This window comes from Semicossyphus pulcher, unplaced genomic scaffold, assembly GCF_022749685.1.
Source record: "Semicossyphus pulcher isolate SPU_LCO1_2020_fin unplaced genomic scaffold, fSemPul1.0.p SCAF_8, whole genome shotgun sequence".
NCBI classification, from domain to species: domain Eukaryota; kingdom Metazoa; phylum Chordata; class Actinopteri; order Labriformes; family Labridae; genus Semicossyphus; species Semicossyphus pulcher.
The window spans coordinates 24,758,593-24,781,740 of record NW_027211759.1 but is presented as its reverse complement, the minus strand read 5'-3'; the positions used below and the strand labels follow the sequence as shown (position 1 = coordinate 24,781,740).

The window sequence follows — 23,148 nt, the reverse complement described above, 5'->3', positions numbered from 1 at the left end:
CTTAGCAGCAGTTTAAGCATGTATTCTTGTCATAATGTCAATCAAACAAATACAAACTTTCTTTCTGTCTGTTCCATTCATCAGTGCGGCTTCCTTCAGTAGCCTTGCCACAGGTTTCCGCCGTACCTCCTCTTTAGACCATCGCCCAGACCAGACGCATACCACCAATGGCCCAGCAGACACCGAAACTGAACCCCTCACCGAGTGCCCAATTCACCCCTCAGGTGCCACCGACTGCCCCCTTCACTCCAATTCTGCAGGAGACCAGGGCTCTTCTGAATGCCCCCTTCACGCAGATGGAGCAGACACCACAAAAGACTGCCCCCTCCACCATGCAGAGACTAATGGCAGCTCAGACTGTCCAGTCCACACCTCAGGGGAGGCTCCAGACTGCCCCATGCATTCCACAGGGGCACAGAGTGCCCAAAGCCATCATGACTGCCCCATGCATGGAGAAGGGGTCCAGCCAAAACCATCCCCAGATTGCCCACTTCACACCTCAGGGGTTCAAATCAGCATCAGTGCCCCAGAACCAGACCCTGAGGAGGAGGAGGCCGAGACAGGGAACCATCGTCAAGGGGAGCAGGCGGGGGGAGACACAGGCAGCATGACTGCCTCCAGGGAATCCCTCACTCGCTACCATGGCGGTGATGGTGGCATAGGGATATCCTCCAACAACACACTCTCTCACGTTCCTCGCACGTCAGTCTTTAAGCGTCCTGGACGCAAACGCCGCCATGGAGATGAGTCATTCGACCACGAAATCTCTGCCTTTTTCCCTGCCAATTTGGATTTCCTGGCTCTGCAGGAAGTGTTTGACCACGGGTCGGTAACTAGACTCCGGCGACAGTTGCATCGCTACTTCCCCTATGTGTTGAGTGATGTTGGCCGGTATGGCTGGAAAGGATGCTGCTCAAGGTTCAAATTCCTGAACAGTGGGTTGATGCTGGCCAGCCGCTACCCAATCCTGGATGCACGGTACGAGTGCTACCCCAACGGGAGAGGGGAGGACGCACTGGCAGCCAAGGGGGTGCTGTTTGCCAAGGTCAGAAATTTACATTACCCTCTCTACCTCTTCTTTACTTTACTGTACTAATGCACCATGCAAATAAGTTTGTAGGTATTGTTTTTTACTGTACTCTCTAGGTAGAGATAAGAGATGTTCCAGTTCTCCCAACAGTAACAGAGGGAGATAATTTTATACCTCTCATTGCAATCAAAAGCAATCTGGGAGGATCCCCTGACATTTACTAACACTAAGCTATGGAATCCATTAACCACTTTATGCAGGAAGACAGATCCTATGTTGGTATGAAATGACATGTAGACATGCATAGTGGAAGTACTTCAACATAGTGGAAGTTCCTCCAAAAACCTTACCTTGGAACCCTTACTGTTTGCGTCTTTGAAGTCAGAAAGTCTGTCTTTATTCACAGTGTCAAAGTAACAATGAAAAGAACATTTCCTCCTCATTTCCAGCTGTGCAGAATTAGAACAAAATGTCACAGTGGGCCTAATTTTATGCTTCTCCTGAAGCAGAAATGTGTCTTTGCTCTGATCGCCGCATGGTGCCATTTCAGCTGAAAGCTAATCTAGTCATCTATCTGTTACATTGGCAAGGCAGTAATTGAATCTGCCCATTGAGTCTATTTGTACTAAATTAACTTATTATACATTTGTGAAAGAGAGTATGAACATGAAAGAGAGACAGAGAGTCGGAGCTTAAATGACCTGCCAGCTGTCTGCATTAATTACCATAGATCTCAGTAGTACTGCACAGGCATCATATTGTAAAACATTTTATTCATATTGTAAAAACTTTGCTACACAAGTGTAAGTGTGCTCTATTTCATAACCCATTGGATGCGTTCATGTACAGTACATAGCGCCACTTATTACATGTTTGCTGCTCTTGTGCTACAATGTTGAATTGATGGGGAGTAAGCAAATTGCAGACAGTTCTTGGTAAACATACTTAACTTACACCCACATCCATTCAGACATAACACATCTGTCATTATGGTGAGAGCACGCGCCATAGTAATTATAGAACACTCACAAGCTTTCCACATCTCCGCCTGCTGTGCGGAAAATGATTTAAAAAAATACATGTGGTCGTGTGTTTTCAAGGGCTTCGGCATGTTAGTCAGGAAGTTAGCAAATGGCATGATTGTGTTCAATTTGTAACCAACCAATCTTCCTAAATGAGAAGCTGTGTTTGCTTTTTTGCTGGATGAAATACCTAAACGATTTATCAACATTACGCTGGACCAGAACATTATGACCACTGACAGGTGAAGTCAATAACTTTGATTATCTCAAAACAATGGCCCCTGAAAGTGGGTGGGACATTTCGTCCTCGAAGTTGATGTGTTAGAAGCAGGAAAAAATGGGGAAGTGTAAGGTTGTGAGCGTCTTTGACAAGGGCCAAATTGTGATGGCTAGACGACTGGGTCAGAGCGTCTCCAGAACTGCAGCTCTTGTGGAGTGTTCCCGGTCTGCAGTGGTCAGTACCTACCAAAAATGGTCCAAGGAAGGAAAACCTGTAAACCGGTGACAGGGTCATGGGCGGCCAAGGCTCAACGATGCGGATGGGGAGCGAAGGCTTGCCCGTGTGGTCCGTTCCAACAGAAGAGCTTCTGTAACTCAAACAGTGGACAAAGTTCATGCTGGTTCTGATAGAAAAGTGTCAGAACATACAGTGCATTGCAGTTTGTTGTGTATGAGGCTGCATAGCCGCAGACCGCTCAAGGTGCCCATGCTGACTCTTGTCCACTGTTGAAAGCATCTACAATGGGCAGATGAGCATCAGAACTGGACCATGGAGCAATGGAAGAAGGTGGCTTGGTCTGAAGAATCAGTGTGATGCTTTGGGCAATGTTGGGTCCTGCAAATCATGTGGATGTTACTTTGACGCACACCACCTATCTAGACATTGCTGCAGAACAAGTACACCCCTTCATGGAAACAGTATCCAATGGCAGTGGCCTCTTCCAGCAGGGTAATGCGCCCTGCCACACTGCAGAAATGGTTTGAGGAACACGACGACGAGTTCACGGTGTTGACTTGGCCTCCAACTTCCCCAGATCTCAATCCAATCGAGCAAACAAGTCTGATCCATGGAGGCCCCATCTCGCAACCTATGTTATGGCTGATCGGTGTATTTTAAAACATTGTTAAACATGACCTTCTTCCACTTGTAAATCTTCTTGCTGACAAATTAGTTTTAACTCTCAATTCCCTTATTTATGGAGCCTTGAGAGAAGTTCCATATACCCTACCTCCTAACAATAACTGAGGGACTTCCTGTCATGTGTCCCATTTCAGACACAATCTGTCCGCTGGTAGCAACTCAGTTATGGAATCCATCAGTCACTTTCAGCAGGAAGGCAGATCCAATGAATATATAACATGCCATGTAGACTTCATGCATAGTGGAGGTGCTTTCAAAATAGTCAAGGTTCCTAGCATCTTGCCTTGGAGTTAGAATTGGTTCATCGCATGGCTACCATTAAACATATAGGCTACATGAGTGATGGGATTTCACCAGTGAGTCCCAGTGTACATTTCCCTGTTTGAGTTTGATTCATGCCTCTTTGGAAGAACATCCTTTCATCCTGTATAATAAGGAAACAAACAGGGTTCTCCTTAGAGAGAAAAAGCAGTAGTGCACAGAGTTTATACATGCACTGAATCAGTGATGAGCATGTTGTTGTGTGTATCCTATTGTTTGTGTGTGTGTTTTCCTGCATGTGTGTATGCCCCTGTGATGAGTGTTGACAGTCTGTGAGTTCATTAATCAGACACATACTGAGGCTGTCAGGATGTGAGCCTGGCTCTGGTCCAGTTCCTGCCGGGATAAACACGCTTTATGTTACCTGATGCTGTGTGTGAGCGTTTATTTGTTTGTGTCCGTACATGCCCTTACATATAGCAGATCTAATAAAGACACACTCCATCACAGCTTGCATGCTGACAGTCTCATCCTGTTAGCCCTGCTGCCTGTTACCTGTCACTGCAGCTTATGAGCTGCCCTCACATCCCTGTGTCACCGCTTGCTTGTATAGGAGGTCACTCCAGGTTCGCCCAACAAGCTGGCTGTCAGCCAGCTGGCAGGTGCATGTCTCAGTGCAAGCTGCTTTTACTGCCACCTGACAGAGAAGGAAACCAAACAAGGTTAAACAAAATGGTTCTCCTTACTACTAGAACATGCTTTAATTAGACTGCGTGCCTCTCAACCCAGCCTGACTGAGATGTTGGCCCCCTTCGTATGAAATCTGGTTCAGCTCATCTTCATACTTTAAGAACACACATGGAATTGACATGTTCACAGACACTTGATTAGGGTTCATTCAGTTCTTTGGGCAGCTGTGGCTCAGTGGTAGTCAGTTGCCTTTCAATTGAAGGTTGGTGGTTTGATCCCCGGCTGCTGCAGTCTACATGTGGAAGTGTCATTGGCACTTTGCATGGCTCATTTCTGCCATCAGTGTATGAATGAAAAAACTACATGTCACATTTTACTGGCATTTTAGGGGTTGTGTCCTATAACAATGTTTTTTGCGCTGGCAGCGCCCATTTCTCACCAGCGCTTACTATTGCTAGGTTATGAAGTTGTCTGCTGTTACTTCCGCTTCCCTCGGTAGTGAGCGTCTGTTTTAAATTGCTCTGTATGCTTAAAATTTGCTTTTATTCACTGAAATTGTACAAAGAAAACATTAGAACGATCGCGCCCTGGCATTAGCAGCGGCTCTAGACAAGGAAATTATACCCTCGATAAAGCAAGAGGATAAGCTTCTCCTCCGCCATTGCTGTTGCCAAAGTTGATATCTGAAGTCCCGCCCCTTCTTGATTTTGATTGGTCGGCGAGGGCAAAATGACATTGACGGCAGTGTTCCAAAAGTTGAACTATTTTCAACTGAGAGCGCTATGAGCGAACTTTTTGGCTCCTGCCTCTTTAACGCCTCCTTAATTAAAACCTTTCTTCTGATTGATGAGCTTTTTAGAAGCCTTCTGAGATGCAACAGTGCTTGCATCCTCCATAATCACAGCTTGAAGAAGGCTAATTTTACAAACTAAAATTTTGGCAAAAGCATAATAAGTCCTCATCAAGGTTATAAGGACATTTATAGGTACATAATTTTATAAATTCATATTACTTCTGAGCCTTATGGCACTACAAGCTGACACAGATGTGCAGATGTCTTCATGGGTCAGTGTTTTAGTGTGAACTGCAGTGCTATCAAATGTCAGAGCACATTAATCAAACGTGTCACACTGCAAACGGACATGTGAGAGACTTTTTGTTTTCCATGCTCTCAAACATCAGTACTGAAGGAGCTTTGAGAGCCACGCAGTTTACTTCTTACCACCTTCTGCTCTGTTCTGACTGCGTGTTGTTCTCTCGTCAATGAAACACAGCTCAGCTTTGGCTTTTTCGCTGGCCCGTCCTTACAAGCCGTGTCTCCCTGCCAGCTGCAGGCTTTGATGTGCCTGCTGTTCACTCGCTCCATCCTCCAGACGTCTTGGCGGCCCTCCAAGGCAGCATCTTGTTATAAACCTTCGCTTCCCCTCCGTGAACCTTTGGTCACTCGCGCTCATTGCTACTCGACACTCCGCCGCCAGCTGGGATGCATCTCATTAGATTCAGTTCATTTGATGTACCTGATGTTCACTCGGTGTTTCTGTTCGCAGCTCACAGAGACTCTGTGTTTGTTCTTTCATACCAAACGCAAACAAGGCTGCTGAGTCAAGAAGTCGTTGTTAAAATGATGATGCTTAAAATTCTTTCTTTTTCAATGTACTCCACAACCATCAGTGTGCTGCTTTTACTCTTCATTAACCAGACATCTCTGTGAGCAGGACTGTGCACCATGTTCCATGGATTCTCTCATCTTGATGATGAGGATAAATACCAGTTTGCTCAGTGTCTAAAGTGGAGTAAAGAGTTGTGCACATGTGCAGGACTTGTCTAAGGCTGAGATTTATATATCACAAATACAGATCTGCCAAAACTCCCGATTTGGGCAGGAGTCTCCCTCATTTTAACCCACTCTCCCCGCTTTATGCCAATCAAATGGGTGTTCCCCAACCTCTATGTGGGATATGCGTCATAAGACCTGGCAACGCAACTGGAGGCAGCGGCAAGCATCCGCAAACAACCCTACCTGGCGCGCGTATGCGTCTCTCCTCACCGCAGCTCCTCTCTACCGCTTAGCTTGCTGCTGAAAATGGCTGAAACGGGACCTAAGAAGAAAAATTACGCCTCTGAATTTAACCCGACTTGTAACCCGAGTGTGAGAAATCCCCCTTTATTGCCGCTAGCTGCATTGATACATACCATGCATTTTGTAAGGTGTGTAGAACGGACTTTAGCGTAGAACATGGGGGGATATACGCTCTCTCTCTCAATCACTTTCTCACACACACTCAGGTATGCAAATATGTGGATGCAAAGCAGTTTTTAATATGAGTGTGTAAGTATTTTTCTACAAAATGTAAAGTCTCAAGTCAAATGTTAAGTCTTGAATGTACACTCAGTTTGAAGTACACCAAATATGAAACCTTATTATTAGTCATTCTAAAGGCTCTTGTGACTTGTACATTAATCATATTAGAATTCAACATGAATTACATGAGTGAGACCTGAATGACTACTCTAACCAAATGTAAGACTTGTTCATGTGTTAAAAAGTTTCCCTCTGAGTGCTGGTTTAGCTCAGCTGTTACATCAGCGCTCCATGTACAGAGGCTACAGTCCTCGATGCAGCGGCCTCGGGTTCACCTCCCACCCTCGACCCTTTGCACTGTCCTCACTGTGAATAAAGGAATAAAAAGCCAACAAACTATCTTTAAAAAAAAGTTTCCCGCTAACTGAGTCAAACATTTACTCAGACTGCAAATTTCAATAGATGTATTATGCATTTTTGTCAAGTCTGTAGCAAGCCCATGAGTCATTTGTTTGCACTTTTTCCAACAGAACCTGTCAGTACGCCAAATGTTAGCAGTCAGACCTATGAGAAAGTTTTCTAATAAGCTCCAGGAAACTTAGTGCTGCTGTCATGGAGTCCATGTTGTTGAGAGTTGTCTCAGTTGGTGTGCAAAGTGAGGTAATAATTGTCCCCAATCCGAATGAAGATACCTGTGGTGTGTGCAGAAGCACATAGTGTATCAATTTGGGGCTTTGGTCACCCTGGGTTAAAGCATCAGCACATTTGTCTAAATTATGAGCTGTTTAAATGCTGTTCTCTTCATATGAATTTAGTCTCAGCATCTTTAACTCGGGGCACAAACACATTCTCATAATTTCCCAGAGGATGTATTTACCTGGAGAGCAGCAGCAGGTCAGCAACATAAATCTGACTTGTCTCTTGTGGAGAAGTGACGCACTAGAGAGATAGAGAGGGGAGAGAGAGAGAGAGAGAGAGGCAGAGATAGATTATTAATTAAAAATGTTTCCCTAAAGAGAGAGCCAGCTCTGGCTCCGTAATTAAAGCTTTTCAGTCCCAACATTTATCCCCTCTTATAATTATTTCAAACTACTAAGTGCATGGAGGAAGAGTCATGTTTGTGTTTGTGTGTGTGTGTGTGTGTGTGTGTGTGTGTGTGTGTGTGTGTGTGTGTGTGTGTGTGTGTGCGTGTGCGTGTGTGTTTCCTGTGTGTAAATACAGAGTTTGAATGCATTAGAAAAGATTAGGCTTCCAAACAAGGACACACTCCAATCCGGATTGGTATGAAAGTAAATCAATGGGAGTTTCCCTGAATCCACCGCGACCTTAAATAACATGGAGGACCTTAAATCACAAACAAGGTCAATTTAATTTGTTTACACACATTTCTTTCCTATTTATGTCCAAAGAGATTTGGAACCATCTTTCAAAGCAAAACTTAATTAAACCTTCATAACGGAAACGGCACACACACAGGCCGCATCTCTAAAATACAGTCTCTTTTCCCTTTAAGCAGCCGTCTCATCTCTGTCAGGGACGATCTATTCTCTTTTTGTATGTATTATTTTGTCTTTTTGGCAATGAATCAGAACCAGGACTCATCAGTAGTTTTTCAAATACTTTTGTGGTGGTGGATTTTTAAGTTAAGGGGTCAAATCCCTGTCCCCTCTTCTAATATATGATAACAGAGCCATTTACTAACTCAAGGCTCGACATGAGTCGGACTTCAATGACAGAAATGAGCCCAAAGAGATTTGAATTGGATTTGATGTCTCAGTACAAATAGACAGACTTGCAATAAAGAATGAAAATCAAATTCAATATTCAACTTTCAGAGAGCTGAAAGGCTTAAAACATTATTCTTTCAGTGCTACTTCTAGAATCTGACTAAAACTTGGACTTGATCTCAAACACTTGAGAGACTTGGCTGTGGCTCGTCTTGAGTGACTCAAGTCATGACTTGGACATATTTTAACTGCCTTGAGACATACTGTAAGTTGAACTGTTTTGTTTGACATAAAACTTGACATGGATAGGTCTAAATTTATCAACTGCCTCGAGTTGTATTGACTTGAATTTATTTCAACTCGCTTGAAAGTTGATATGATTGTGTTGAGATTTACTAACAAATTGTTTCATTTGACCTAAAGATTTGACTTGAACCTGTCTGGATTGATTGAAGACTTGGACTTGAGATACGCAATTAGGCTTAAGCTGGTTGCCTTGAGTCTTGAACTGAGCTTATTAATTTTAGCTTTGACGAATTGACCTGAGATTCGACTTGGACTGGTCTGAGCCTGTCCTTAGTGGTTCAACGCTTGGACTGGTGTTGACCTCCAAACTGACTCAAGCTTGCCTCTGATTTGATTCCTGAATTTAGCTGCTTTTCTCTTAAATCTCTTGATTGACCTTCGACTTGACTCAGATTGGTTCCAGCAGACTCCAGAGAATATTTAAACTTGTCTTGAGTGAAAAGAGATTTAACCTGAATTTGTTGAGACTGGCTCACAACTCGTCCTTATAGATTTGATTTAAACCTGTCATGATTGTTCTAAGATTGTTCTTTTGTATCGAGTGACCTACCAGCTGGCTTAAGCTTGTCTTAACTGACTTGGGTCTTGAGCTGAGCTGGCCTTAACATGGAATTGTCTGGAATGGCTTGAGACTGGACTTTGACTTGGCTCAACATAATTGCATCTTGGTTTGGAATTAAGTCGATTAGCTCAAGTCTGACTGACTCAAGAGTTGACCTGAGCCTGTTTTCATTGGTTAAAGACTCAAGCTTTTAGCTTGAGCTTGTCTTAACTGACTTGAATCTGAGATGCTCTGGACGTGAAGATTTCCTAAGTGACTTGCAACTTTGCTTGAAATTCCCGAAAGTCCCGAATTAAATTAGTCTTGGTTTACTTAAGAGTGTATTTGAACCTGTCCTCGTTTAGAAAATCAATTGGACCTGTGTTAAGAGACCCACAACTCATGTTAAACTCGTCTCAGCTGACTTGTGTCTTAAACTGGGGTGGTCTGGACTTGATGTTGTCCATATTGACTTGCAACTTGGCTTGAGATTTTTTTCTTAAACTTCTTAAAAAATTTCTAAAACTTAACTCCTCTCAGTTGACTGAAGAGTTAAACATGTCTTCATTGATCAGACTTGGACTTGTATTGAATGACCTGTAAATTGGCTTTGAGCTGGTCTCAACTGACTGAGACTTGACCGTACCTGGATGACTTAAAATCGCATTGATTGACTCGACTGACTTTAACTTGCAACCTGGTTTGAAATATGTCTTGAATTCAACTTGTCTCACCTGACCTGTGACTTGGCTTGAAGTTTGAGAAGTTTCATTTGATGTGTGATTGGTTTGAACTTCTCTTAATGGACTCCAGGTTGGACTTGACCAGGCCTTAAAAACAGCTTTGTGATATACAATCTGCAATGGATGGGGATGAATGGATGCAACATTAAATACATTCATCTTCATTAGACTTTAATGCTCTTTTAGCAAATTCACAATTGACGGTAAATTGAAAGCCGTTAGCTACAAACAGAAATGAACGCAGACATTAATTATTCTCTGACACTGCACAGGATTTACAGCAGCAAACACCCTTTGGCTTCACTACCTCCCCCTAAAGATAACACTGCCGCTTAGCTCACACTGAAAGCCTGAAAAGTAAGAGCGTCTGTGGTTTTGCTCATGTGGAAAAAAAACCCACAGCTCATCATTAATCCTGAGTCTGCGCTGACACACTGTCATCACGACAATTTGACTGCTTGGTTTCCAAGTGAAGCGATTAATCTCATGCGACTAATGCGAGGTGAAATCTCAGCTCGCTCCTCGTCTGATGCTAAAGTTAAGATAATTAGTTACAGCAGCCTCGGAGGTTTCATAATTAGGCTTTTGGTTGGCTCCTACTGTGAAATCGTCTCGAACAGCTCATTCCAGCTCCGCTCTGCTGTCTCGATGCTGTAATGAGAGGAAGTCATCTCCAACCCGCTCTGACTCATTTTCTGTTTCATTTTTAAAGAAATGCCGTTCATTTCATTTTACATTATATTTAGTCGTAAAGAGCAGGAGGGGAGAAACACTTTCAACACACATCGGCATAAATTGCTTCCAGTTGAGGCTTTTCCTTCATCACGATGCAGAACTACAATTAGCTCTCGCATCATCTGAACTTCCTCAGCAGAGAGCGTGGATACAAACACATTGAAAGTCCATTCTTCCTCGTATGCATGAGTGTGCACACACACATACACACTCATAACAATCCCCTCAGGCCTTCTTGTCAGTTTCAGGGTGCACACACACCTATTGAAGCATAGATAAGGCCTTGAAATATTAATACAGAGCGCATCATGCAGATAGAGAGACAAGCAGGGAAGGCGCAACAGAAAGGGAAAGAATGAGGACAGTGTGGGAGAGACGGGGGAAAAAAGGAAAGATGAGATGATTAGATTAAACTTTAATGATCCCTGTGGTGAGATTTACTCAAACTGAGAAATAAGAAGCACTAAAGGAACAGAATTTATGTAAGAGAAACAAACACAGACTCTTGTGTTATTTCAACTCGCTGGTTGGACTCCTTCAATTTATGGATTTAATTAAAGCTGGCAGAACCTAAAGAAATTATAATAAGTCATTTGATTTCCTACTGAGAGTTGGATGAGAACATTGGTGCTGCTCTCATTTCTCTTTGCGAAGCCAGCAGCTTGTTAGCTTAGCTTAGCAAAAAAGACAGGAAACTACCAGCAGCTTCATGTTTAACAGACAAACTTGAGAGTGGTGTCAGTGTTTTCTTGTAACTTTAGCAAGAGACTGATCAGCGTTTTACACAAATTTAACTATCCCTTTAAATATTCATCACTTAATGTGAAATTTATTTCACCTCTAACTGCTTTGGGCCCCGTCCTATAAGACAGGCACCCTTCTCTTCTACATCATTCCATACGTTGATATATAAATGCAAGGAAGTACTCGCACACAGAGAACCATAATGAATCAAGACTAAGGCTTTTAAAGAAGGGGCTTTATGCTGTTTCACATTTTAATACATTTTTACAGTGTAATGTTACAATGTTGGTCGCCCAAACTAAACGTGGGTGAAGTTTCAAATCTGTAGGTAAAAGTATGTCCAGGCTCAGTCTGCAGGCTGCTGTGAACGCCAGGTTTCACACAGTTTTTTCTACACGCTGCACTTTGTGACATCAGCAGGCTTCAGAGAGCTGGCCAATCAGAAGAAAGCTGGCTTGTAGGGGTGGGGTTTCTTAAAGGGACAGGGCTACATTGTAAGCCTGTACAGTAAGTGTTAAAACTGAATAGTCCATACTGGAGTTAAAGTTTTTGCACTGAAGAAAGTCCAACATGGACTCAAACTGTGCACTCCTGCAGTCTTCACACATTTTTACTGTCTTTACTGTCCATTTCTTCTTGCAATTAGATTATTCAAGTATTATAGGCGTGGTGGCTCTTCCATTGTTTCCCTGCCGTTGTATTCTGCCATGTGAAGTGGCTCTTGGGAAATATAGTTTGGTACATAGTGCTACATCGTCTGAAAGCTTTGGGAACCTTTGTACTACATAAAGTTATATCTTGCTCTCTTGTTTTCTTGCATAGGTCAGCTCTCATCAGCAAACCAACACAGACACAATCATTCCCACTGACTCACATCTTACGCAACATTATTAGAGAAGTAAATTCACCATCTGAGAGTGCATTTTAACAAAATTGGACGACTTTTTTCCTCCTCTTATTGCCCACCCGTTCTCACAAAACACTCACTCCATTAGGAGTAATTGAATTAGTGGCTCAAACATTGGTAGGGAAATGTACGGCCTTTGCTCTTCGGTGTATTTACTGTACTGCAGTCCACAATGTGAGCTTTCTGTTTGCTCTTTAAGTCAAGCTAATCAGGCTAATGCTTTATTGTGGCTTTTAGGATTTTTCATTTCGAGCTCCGCACAGACACCAAGCCAAAACAGCCATCCCATTATTGCCAATCAGCTTCCATTTGTCTAAATGAAAGCCCCCTCCCCCCTCAGCAGGGCGGTTTAACACTGTGATTAATTCACCACAGAGATAAACGTTGAGGGTATTTTTTCATTATACTAGACATGGATTGATTTTAAATAATGCACTTTAATTTGACTGAATGAAAGCGTGACATCACCGTGAGAGGAGTTTCTTGAGGTAACAGGGAATGTGAGGACAAGTGGGCAGCGGTAACGTAGTCGAAGGAGGAAACTTCATATCACTAGAACCTGTTTAACCTAAGCTCAATGATTATCTATGTCAGTAACGCGTTGTTGTGACCCTCACATGACCCTCAGAGCTTTTTTTAGCATCTCTCACTTCATTGTTTCAGTTTCACAGCCCACAACTTCTTAAGCGTCAGTCTCACCGGTGTCCTCGACGTTGTTTCCAGCAGCAGCAGGCAGCTGATTTCAGTTTGGCAGACAGACAATAAACAGCTCAATATTTCCCTCAGAAGATGGTGGAAATGAAAATAGAGCAAAAAATTGAGTAAATGAGAACTTTATAACTGTGTGCTGGGGACTAATAGTTAAGTGCTATGAGTTTTTGTCTTCCTTTGTTGGTCCTCCGTCCGTACTACATATCCCAGAGTGCACTGCAATCAACCTTCTACCTATCTCAGAGATACATGACAGCCGTAATATGACCAGACAAACAGTGACTGTTGGAGCTAACTCAGTAATACAAGGCCTGGTTTTGATCTTTGTTAGGTTAAATGATGATCTTGCCTGGTGACAAATAGTACATCAAATAGTTATAAAATCAAAGTATCAAAGTAATTATCAAGTACTTAACTTCTGTCTTGGAGTTACAAGAAGGGACACTGCAACAGGCCGACAAGTCTCTAAGTTGTCAATTTACTTCCTGGTAGATGTAAGCCCTTTTCTCACATGCACTCCTGACGATTTTCAGAAAATTTCAGGACCATTCGCCCGTGATATTTTCCAGAGATGCTCTTTCACACATGTCCCTGACAGCGAGACAGCAGGACGTAAAAAGCACACTATGGTCCGCACAACTGGCGAACAATTTCAGCACCGGCCCTCGCAGCCAGGAGCTCCCAATCGCACATATTTGAGGACATCTTTTGTCGTCTTGTAAATGATCCTTCTTCTTCAACCTGTTATGTGTCGCTCTTCTGGTTTCGCACCGGTCCCATGATATAAACATCATCACCCAGACCACTTGCTCGCGAGGAATGTTCCTCACTATTCCCTGCTGCATTCACACGTCGGCTCGCCCGACTTCTTGCAGACACTTTACTGGGAGGCTGGCAGGACAATGTAGGGAACTTTTCAGGAGTGCAATGAATGTGAAGGGTTCTTAAACAATCCTTTGACATGCTAAAATGTTATGTTTTTATCTAGTTACAGGCACTTGGTTGCATATGGCAATACTAATTTTCAGAGTATGACACATTGTGCTTTTCAGAATATATAGATTTAAAATCTTTCACTCCTAAGTAGTCCTAGACCACCATCTCAGCCTCAGCTTTGTCCTACAAAGTAGTACTAGTGGCGAGTTTGGGTGTCATAAGGGAGTTGCCTGACAGCTCTCACTGTGAGGGGTTCTGGCTTCAGATCCTGATATCATAGGTCCATTGCGGTTGTTTCTGTGGTCAGTGTTGTCTGCTGAGCAGGGGATTGGCCCACCTAACTTTACTGAAGCCTCCGAGCCTGCATGTTTCCAGCTTTTTCCTTAACAAGCCTTCATGGTCACCGAAACTGTCCAACATACATTTCCCTGTTGTGCAATCATGTCTGTTTCCATTGTCATTGTTGCAGTATGGATTGTTGGATTACTTAGATTAGGTCCTACATTGATGTCCAATTTTACATATATATACATATATATACCCTTCCAAAATTCCCTGTTTGATCCTTGTTGCGCTTCTATCCAAGGCTGTCTTTAAAGTGGACATTACAGGGTGTATTCAGTCCCCTCTTCCAGTCTCGATCCACTCCGCCCAGCCGCCTTCCCACTTCAAACTAACCACCCCACAATCATCATCTCTCTTTCTTTGCAAGCCTTTATTCCTCCTCCTCATCATCAGTCTGCATCCACCCACCGGCACTTGAGAGCTGCCAGCCTCAGCCTCACTGCTTGCTGTGTTTCTGTGTGGCTGAAGGACTTCTCAGCACTGATGCTAAAGGTGTCTGATTAAATCTCCAGTGATCTTCCATTCACCGCAGCCCAGCACACGCGGCTGCTCGGGGGATGGAGGAATGCTGTCGGGAAGAATTACTAAAAAATGTATAACGTGAATGAGGACATGTTGAAAAATTTCCTGCAGTGTTTATGAGGATTGAGTGAGCCGAGCCTCTTGTTTAGAACATCTTAGGCTGACGCTTGGGAGCCATCCAGATGCAGGCCTTTTGTGAACAGGGATCAATAGCTGACATTTTCCCTGCTGATAATGAATGTTTCGTGCCCCTGGGACCACAGCAGTCCATTCGTAATGCAGCATGAAATGTCAGCACTGCATTTTTTTTTTCAGAAAGAAAAGGTGTTTTTTCCTATGATACACAGCCTGTTCTCACTCTCAACACAGAAGCTCTGTCAGTGGACATAAGCTTCAAAATATGTGTGTAGGCCCCTTTTCCATTAAAGTTTTGATACAATGCCAACACTGATTTTCAGAAGTTCACTCCTTAATGCAAGCATGTGAGTTATTTAACGTTAGTTACGTAATGTATGCGACTGAGAGTGAAAGTGCTTTTCCATGTCTGAAAGTGAACACAGGGGGCAAACACTGTATGTGCGTGTTGGTGCTCATCAGCAGAGACAGCAGGTCTCCCTGCATCCTCCCCCTTTTTTTAGCAACATCAGTCAAATGCAGCGAAATGCATGATTATGTTACTGCTGCAGCCGCCCGCAATCAGCTGTGTGAGAGCAGTCAGGGTAGGGAAGAGAAGTGCATACATATACAGTTTCAACGTCCTGTGATGTGCCCAGTACGACTTTATCAGGACTTTGAATCTTTTTAAAGTTGCTGTAAGACAATTTGCATCCATTTTTTTGTCATGTGTACATCTGTAATCATCAAATTCGTTGTGTTGTTGTGATATTAATTTTCTCAAATCTCTCTGATGTGGCATCAGATTTTATAATGATACTGTGTATGCATTATAGACGGACACTGCATTCAGTAAAGTATAACCTAGACAATATCTCATTAGTAGGAGATCTGTATCTGGTAAACTGATATATATGTATCTCTTAATTATGTTGTTATTACATTATTATAAAACAATATACTTATCAATATGCCTACAGGATTCTTATCACATGATTGTAACATTAAGGTAAGAATCTCATAATTACAAAAAAGGATCTTGCAACTATGAAAATGATCTGACGTGTGATAACAATTATGAGATACAAATGTCGTAATTTGGGAAAAAAAAACATACAGCACAATACAGTACATACAATACAATAATACACAATTATGTCATTATGTTACATAGTTATAACAAGAAATGTGGATCCAGCCACTATGACATCACCCATTGTGGATGTACACTTTTGAAGCCTCAAGTCCAACATTTTGGCCGACTTCTCTTTTTGGAACAGGAAGTGACCATATTTGGACTAGAAGGCGGTGCTGTATCCATATCCCGGTTGACAGGTTGCTTATTAGGGACTTGTTAATCTCAGCATATCCTGCTGTTTCATCTATTTTACTCTGAGTGTGACCATGTGAGAAGACTTGAAAGTCTTCCAGGTATTTCTAAGATTAATCCAAAAGGCAACTTGACTTGGTTGAAGTTCTTGAAGACGTCTCACCTCTCATCCGAAAGGCTTCTTCGGTTCTAAACTGACCGGTGGGCGGAGCTAGAAATATAAGCCTCCATAGGTCATTAGTATGCTAATTAGAAAGAATGCAGGAACCAAGAGGCTACGTCCACCTAATATCCGGTCTATCAGAGGGAAATCATAATTAGTTATTCCACTTAAAACCTACTAATAATAAGCTGCTTCGTTATAATTATAACAGAATTCGTAATTGCTTTATATTGCATTAGCATTATTGCATTGTTTTCATCATATTACTGGCCCACATGCTGTTTTGTCGAACACACTCTAACTGCTGCTATTAAATAACTGCTGTAATGACTCCCTTTCCCCACAGGGATCAATAAAGTTCCACCTCGCCTCATCTCCTATCACACCATCTAATTGGCTGTGGTGTTACCTGCATGCTTTACATGCACAAACACACTTGCTAAGTGGGCTTTGATGTTTCTGCTTTGAACGCCGTGAAGTGACTCCATGTCATGTTTGTCTCTGCTCCCCTGCAGGTTCACGTGGGCACCTCCCATCAGGAGCAAAGGGTTGTGGGATATGTCACGTGTACGCATCTCCACGCCATAGAAGGTACAGTTACATGTTTTTCAGCTGTCTCCGTCTGTCTGTACGCCACACAAACACACAACATGCGCAAACGAGCATTTATATGATTTCATTGATACAGCCTATTGGAGTGGAGAAAATCTTTGTGCATGCATGTGTGTGCACGCATGACTGAGTGTGTTTGTATGTCCAGATAGCTAGATAAATGGGCACATCAAAACCCCTGTGTGCCTCGTCCTGCTGTTCCCATGGCGACTGGCTCAAGCGGTTTAAGGCGTCACAGGCCTATTTAAAGCCTCCGGTCGATGCCTCCCTCATTTTTTACCAAAGACACGTCTCCCCCTTTGCTGTTCTATTCTGGGCTCCTCCTACGCTTTTCACTGGTCTAAAAATAGCTGAGCCAGGGCTGTTTCTAAAGATACATCAAACATAGAGCCTTCAGGGGGAGGGGAGAGGAGGGGGTGAGGGGGTAAGACAGCGAGAACGGGGATGAGAAAAAGGGGGAGGAGCACGGAGACCTGATTCTTTTCTAAGAGGATGGAGTAGTTGTGTATGATAATCTCTCCTGCTCGAGTGCAAGAAGTGTAATGCAGTGTGATTAACTGTACACAGAACATAGACTGCACTCTGCTTTGTCAGTGATAGTTTGATTGTGGTGTAACTTTGATGTGCAATTACATCGTGTGCTGTTAATCTGCAAACCTGCTGCGACGGCATCTCAGGTGTCTGAAAGCTTCTGTACCGAGTGTGATTGTAGAAGCATCACAGGGTTTCATCAACAATCAAAAAGCAATTATATCCAGGAGGTGGCGGGGGGGAAGCATTTTATAAAGATCATGAAGGTGCAGGCTGAAGACACGGTGCACAGTGATGTTTGGGTGTCACAAAGAGAATCGAGAGGGAATGTCGTGTGTACAGCAGAGGCTTTGTTAACATGAAATTTACTAATCAGGATACCAGCAGGTGCATTTTTACTAACATGCTCAATAAGTGATGGAATGTCCACAACCCAACTTGAATGAGGCATTTGGCATTTATAAATGTTGTGAGTATCCATTTTCTGACATTTTATCATTTACACCTACAATACGGCCATGTGTTACCATTTAGTTGTTACTTAGAGTTATGTTGTAACTACGGTGGCCGACCAGTGAAACACGCAGCAACAGTTCAAATGATTTCCATCAGGAGAAACAGGCGGCAATTTCAGAAACACATGCAAAAGCACGAAACATATGCAAAGACAGAAACGTGCCGCTAATGAAAAACACGTATATCAAAAAATGAGACATATATACATATATATATATATATATTTGCAAAATGTATGTCTTTGCAAGTCATTTGCTGTGAATGCATTTGTTTCAGCAGCACGTTTTTTTCACTTGCAGCGTGTTGCATATGTGTTGGACCTCTGCACATCGAGTTTGCATCGTTTCTGATTTTACAGCCTGTTTTTCCTGAATCGTTTGGAGCTGTTGCAGAACGGTTACACTTGTCAGCCACTGTATGTAACTTATTTATGTGATGCAACTACTCTTTATTTTCTGCATTAATAAGTCAACATTTCCGTTCTAATTTGGCTTAGTTTGAACTTACACATAGTTGTTGCAACAGACTGCATGTACAAAGTCCATCTCCAGAGATTAGCCCTGCAGGCAGACACATGCAACTTGTTGTTGCAAGTTTCAGTCCTGACAGACCGAAACACAATATTCCTCAACAACTTGTAAAATCAGAAGTAAACTAGTAAATACATAATGTGATGATGATAGAGCCCACAGAATGATGTAAAAAATGGAAGTCGTGCTGTAAGAGCTTGTACTTCTCAACACATTGCAGTTTGCAAGTTGTTCAACATGTGATGATGTGAAACCTCATAGGTTGAACTGAAGCCATATTCCTCTCTGGTATTTACCGCCGGCTATTCAGGGACTTCCTGGTTTTAAATTGACAAAGACTGCCTTGAAGCATCATTATGTAACATTAAAATAACAGAAGTGAAATGATATTGATGGAACACTGGATTGTAAAAGTGAGAACTGAGCCTCTTTTATGCAGACACACATGTAATATCATAAAGCAGGAACAAGTTACAACAGAATGTCTGAAGGTCAACTTCTCCTGTTACTTAACTGTTCAGTATCTTCAGACAGACATCATGTCCGAGACGGACAGACTAAAGATATTGACGAAAAAGAAGAAAAGCGAGTGAAGAGCCAGAGGTCAGACAAAAGATACTGGATTATACTTCTTTGCAAGAAGGTGAATTGCTGAAACACAAAAAATAGCAACTCTTATATAATGTTGCTTTAACATTTATCAGTTCTTATGATGCTCAGATTAGGAGGGGCGATACATCAGATGCACTGAATGTATCGAGGTGTTGTGAATGACTCTATTTCAAAAATGTTGAACACATTTTTTAACCCTCCAGCATCAGACTGGCTTCTGTGTTTCACTTCTCTTGCTTACTCTCATGTCGCACTCCGTCTCACAGACACTCACACTCCTCTGCTCACCCAAACCGCTCTCCCCTGGGCAAGTGTGTGCGTGTGTATGTTTTTGTGTCTGGAGGGAAGCAGGGAACAGGGGGGGAGAGCAGCGCTGCCTGCTTCCAATTGATGCCCGTGTTAACCAAGTGGGCTGTTCAGACAAAACTAACTCTGTGGCTGCTCCACGATCTGCAGAGATTATTTCAGATTTAAAAATTGTCCCACTCACTTTCTTTATAAGACACAGTTTAGTGTCCCTTTTGTGATTTTAGTTTTAATTATGAATTTACTCGACAGCTTGTTAGTGGTGATTAAACAGAAATCAAGAGAGGCGAGGAGACACATCGACTCACACAGACAAACCGACAAGAGAAAGGGGTGATTGAGTTTCTTATTGATGCATTTTGTCTGTTGTTGCTTTGAGTTCTGTTTTTGATGAGGCTTTTTAATGGGCTTGAACTCTGAATATAATTTCATTTATGTGCTGTTAAAGCGTATGAGTCTTACTAAATACACTTTTTTGCATGCAAGTCAAAAGTTGTTAAAATTAAAACTGGGACTGAATAGAAACAACTTTTCGATGGAGATGGTTACTAGACTCATCATGCAGGTTAATTTGATCATTTTAGAAGTGCTTCATGGCAATATGACTATATTATAAGCCTTATTACCCAGCGACGGATACACAGGCACAGGCTGCACTGCTCCTCTGGATCTGGAGGGCCCTTTGCAACAAGACTGTTAGATCTGGAGAGTAGGGTACACACATACAAGTTGATATGAAGTTATAAAAGAAATCCAAGTATTCACATACAGAAAGCCTGGCTAAGAAAAACTAGTATGCACACACACACACACAAGAAAATGTACAGCGAACACGCCCCCACACCTCCAGCTTCATCTCTCCATCTCCCTCTAACTGATCCAGGAACAGAAAAAAACATTTCATTTCGCATGTACTCGAGCTGAAGCTGAGAGTAATCAAAGCCAAAGCCACCTACTCACCCACCAACATCTTGACACCTCTTTGTTTCTCACACTCTCCTCTATTCAGCTGTTATTTCTCCCTCACACACTCTCACCCACCGCCTCCCTCTAGTCACCTCCTCCCTCCTCTCTCTCTCCGGCTCCAATTTATCAGATTTTCTGGCAGGAGAGATCATCAGGAGAAAACAATGCCAGAGCTAAAAAGCACCAAATGTGACATAATATTTTGTCACTAATATTAGTAACATAATAAATCAAGTAAAAGTAAAGTAAGTCAGTTAAATGAGTGTGTATGCAGTTTAATATGCTACAGTACACAACGTATCAGAAGTGCAAACTCTCTGCAGTCACAGGATGAGACCAGCTTGTTGCATGATTTGTCAGCTTTTTGGCTGATCTGTAAATGATATGCAGTGTGTTTATCAGAGCTTTTTTGCTTCAAACAGCTGCCTGCTGCTGCTGGAAACAAGATTGATGAGAGGAGTGATGATGAATCAAATCTGTTGCAGACTATCAAACCAAACAAAGAGCTGAAAGAGGCTAAAACACTCTTTACAGTTAAAGGGACAGTTTGCCGATTTTCAACCTCAGTCCGATCATGCTATCATGGGGAGCTAATGCTTTTATGGTAGGAAAAAAATGCAATTTCACTCTGAGCCTTTGTAGGACGCCGTCCGCTTCTCCAGTGGGCCCTGGAAAACCTCCAACAGACTACGTAAAACACATCATGTGGCAGAGGCCAGGGAGCTTCCTAAACTACACTTCCTCAATCTCCAGTGTCATCTCTCGTTCAAAATCGTCAAGTTTGAAATGTAGACTGCAGACCCGAAGATTTTTTAGACGATCCACCGGCTTATTCTCGCCAGATTATTATTCTGTACGGCTCAGAGCCAAAGTCTGCAGCGTAACAATAGTATTTCACTCCAGCGTCTCTCATTGGGCAATGCAGCAATGCAGTGCATGCTGGGTGTTGTAGGAATGTAGAAGGGGCTAAACCACAAGCTGACAACTTCTCCACAGCTATGGCGCCAATTTTAAATATTATTGCCTCTATTGATTACAGACTGACAGTGGGTCTTTCCAGGGACAAATTTCTCCTTTAAGGGGATCTGCAGAGTTGAGTGATAATTCTCTGTGGGTTTGTTAATGCAAGGCCTTTTTCAAATTACTCTATAGTATTACTGTAAATGGACAAGTTGAGCTATTGTCAGCGATTGGTAAGTGTATTAACAGGTGAAGCAGTGAAGAACTCGTCGTTTGACAGCAACTCAGCGTATCGAGATTCACTGTATTATTTTATATAATCATATTCTGACCCACCGTGATGTTTTGCTTAATACATATCAGGGGTCTGAGGATAGGGGGTGTTATATTTTGTACATTGCAGCCTCTGATAGCACCATAAATTGACTCCGCTATCTCCCTCCTCTCAAGGTCTGATTCACTAAGAATATTGCTCTCACGATTTTCCAGCACAAACACCCATAAAGTTTTGCAGCTCAGTGCAATTTGCTCTTGTGTTTGGAGATATCTTATAGTGGAGAGGAGCTGCGAACATGGCAATCTTTTCTGCGAGAGCAGTGCTCTTTTGCTGAGTTCATTTCTACCCGCAGATGGACAATGGGAATGGACAGATCTTTTCCAAGTTTATTTTGAAGCCCAGACTGAACAGATGTGATCCCAGTTTCACCGTCTGTAACGTGGCTTTCTGTTCCTGGAGTGAGCCAGCGAGAGCAGCTGTTCCAGTAAAAATAACACTCTCCATCCTGTCCAGACCGTCTCCACAAACCTTGAAATAGTTTGCCGGACATCCCCCGGACACATTTAACCTCTGATCAGAGTAAAAATGTCAAAATTTTATTTATAGATCTTGCATCAAATAAAGGACGAATTGTTGTCATGATCACAGAAAAGTCTGCGCGCGACATCCCTTATAAATACTTTGCTTCAGTTACCACCAACTCTCAGATGCTAAAAATGTTCACTCTAACTGCATGTGGGTATTTATGCTTTTGTTTATAAATCAGACTATTTTGCATTGAGGCTCATTTGTGTAGAAAGGGGCTAATTGTGCACCAAATCTATGCACATGAACTTATTCAAATACATGCAAACGGCACCGGAGCATCAACATGGCATTTGCTCTGCAGTGCAGAGGTGCATTTCAACCTTTTTAGTTATGTCTCATTTTGCAGGCTTAACAGCTGCAAAGCCAACCAACCTTTTTGTGAATTCACCCCTCAGAAACACATTTTGCATATTTGGGCTGTATGAATAAAAATGATTGGACCAGACTTGCCGTATGAGTGATGTATGAGATGGACGCCTGCAAATCAGAGCTGATTGGACTGTTTTTTATTTCCTGGATTGATCTTTACTGTTTTATTCATATTTCGTCTGGTTATGTTCTATTCTATTATACCATACTGTTTAATATTGTATCAGTATGAATTGTAATTTACTTACTCACTTTCTGACATACTGTAAAAATACTGAAATAAGGTCATTATACCCGCTCTCCATCTTCTCCTGCCCCTCTCCCCTCTCTCATTTGTACATCAGCTTCATTGAAACATGTTGTATGTCTGCTCCGTCCACCAGGTGATGCATCTGTACGCTGCGAGCAGCTCGACCTGTTGCTCCAGTGGGGGGCCGAGTTCCGCCGAGCCTCGTCCCAACCCCCCGAAGGAGAGAAGGTTCTGGAAGACCTGGTGGCCTTTGACGTCATCCTGGGAGACCTCAACTTTGATAACTGCTCCTCAGGTACGCAGCTGTCACGGCTCAATCAGATTCTAAAACAATACACTATATTTTATGCCAATCGTTCCA

General features: G+C 42.6%; 1 protein-coding gene across 1 annotated transcript in view; it reads left to right on the top strand.

Moving 5' to 3' along the window:
- The window catches only part of smpd3 (sphingomyelin phosphodiesterase 3), a 74,411-nt gene that overhangs the window by 38,830 nt on the left and 12,433 nt on the right, over window positions 1–23,148 (top strand). The window contains exons 4-6 of the mRNA XM_069686772.1: window positions 85–1,045; window positions 16,786–16,861; window positions 22,921–23,082. Of these exons, the coding sequence (XP_069542873.1) occupies window positions 85–1,045; window positions 16,786–16,861; window positions 22,921–23,082 (1,199 nt within the window). The remainder of the gene's footprint in view (window positions 1–84; window positions 1,046–16,785; window positions 16,862–22,920; window positions 23,083–23,148) is intronic.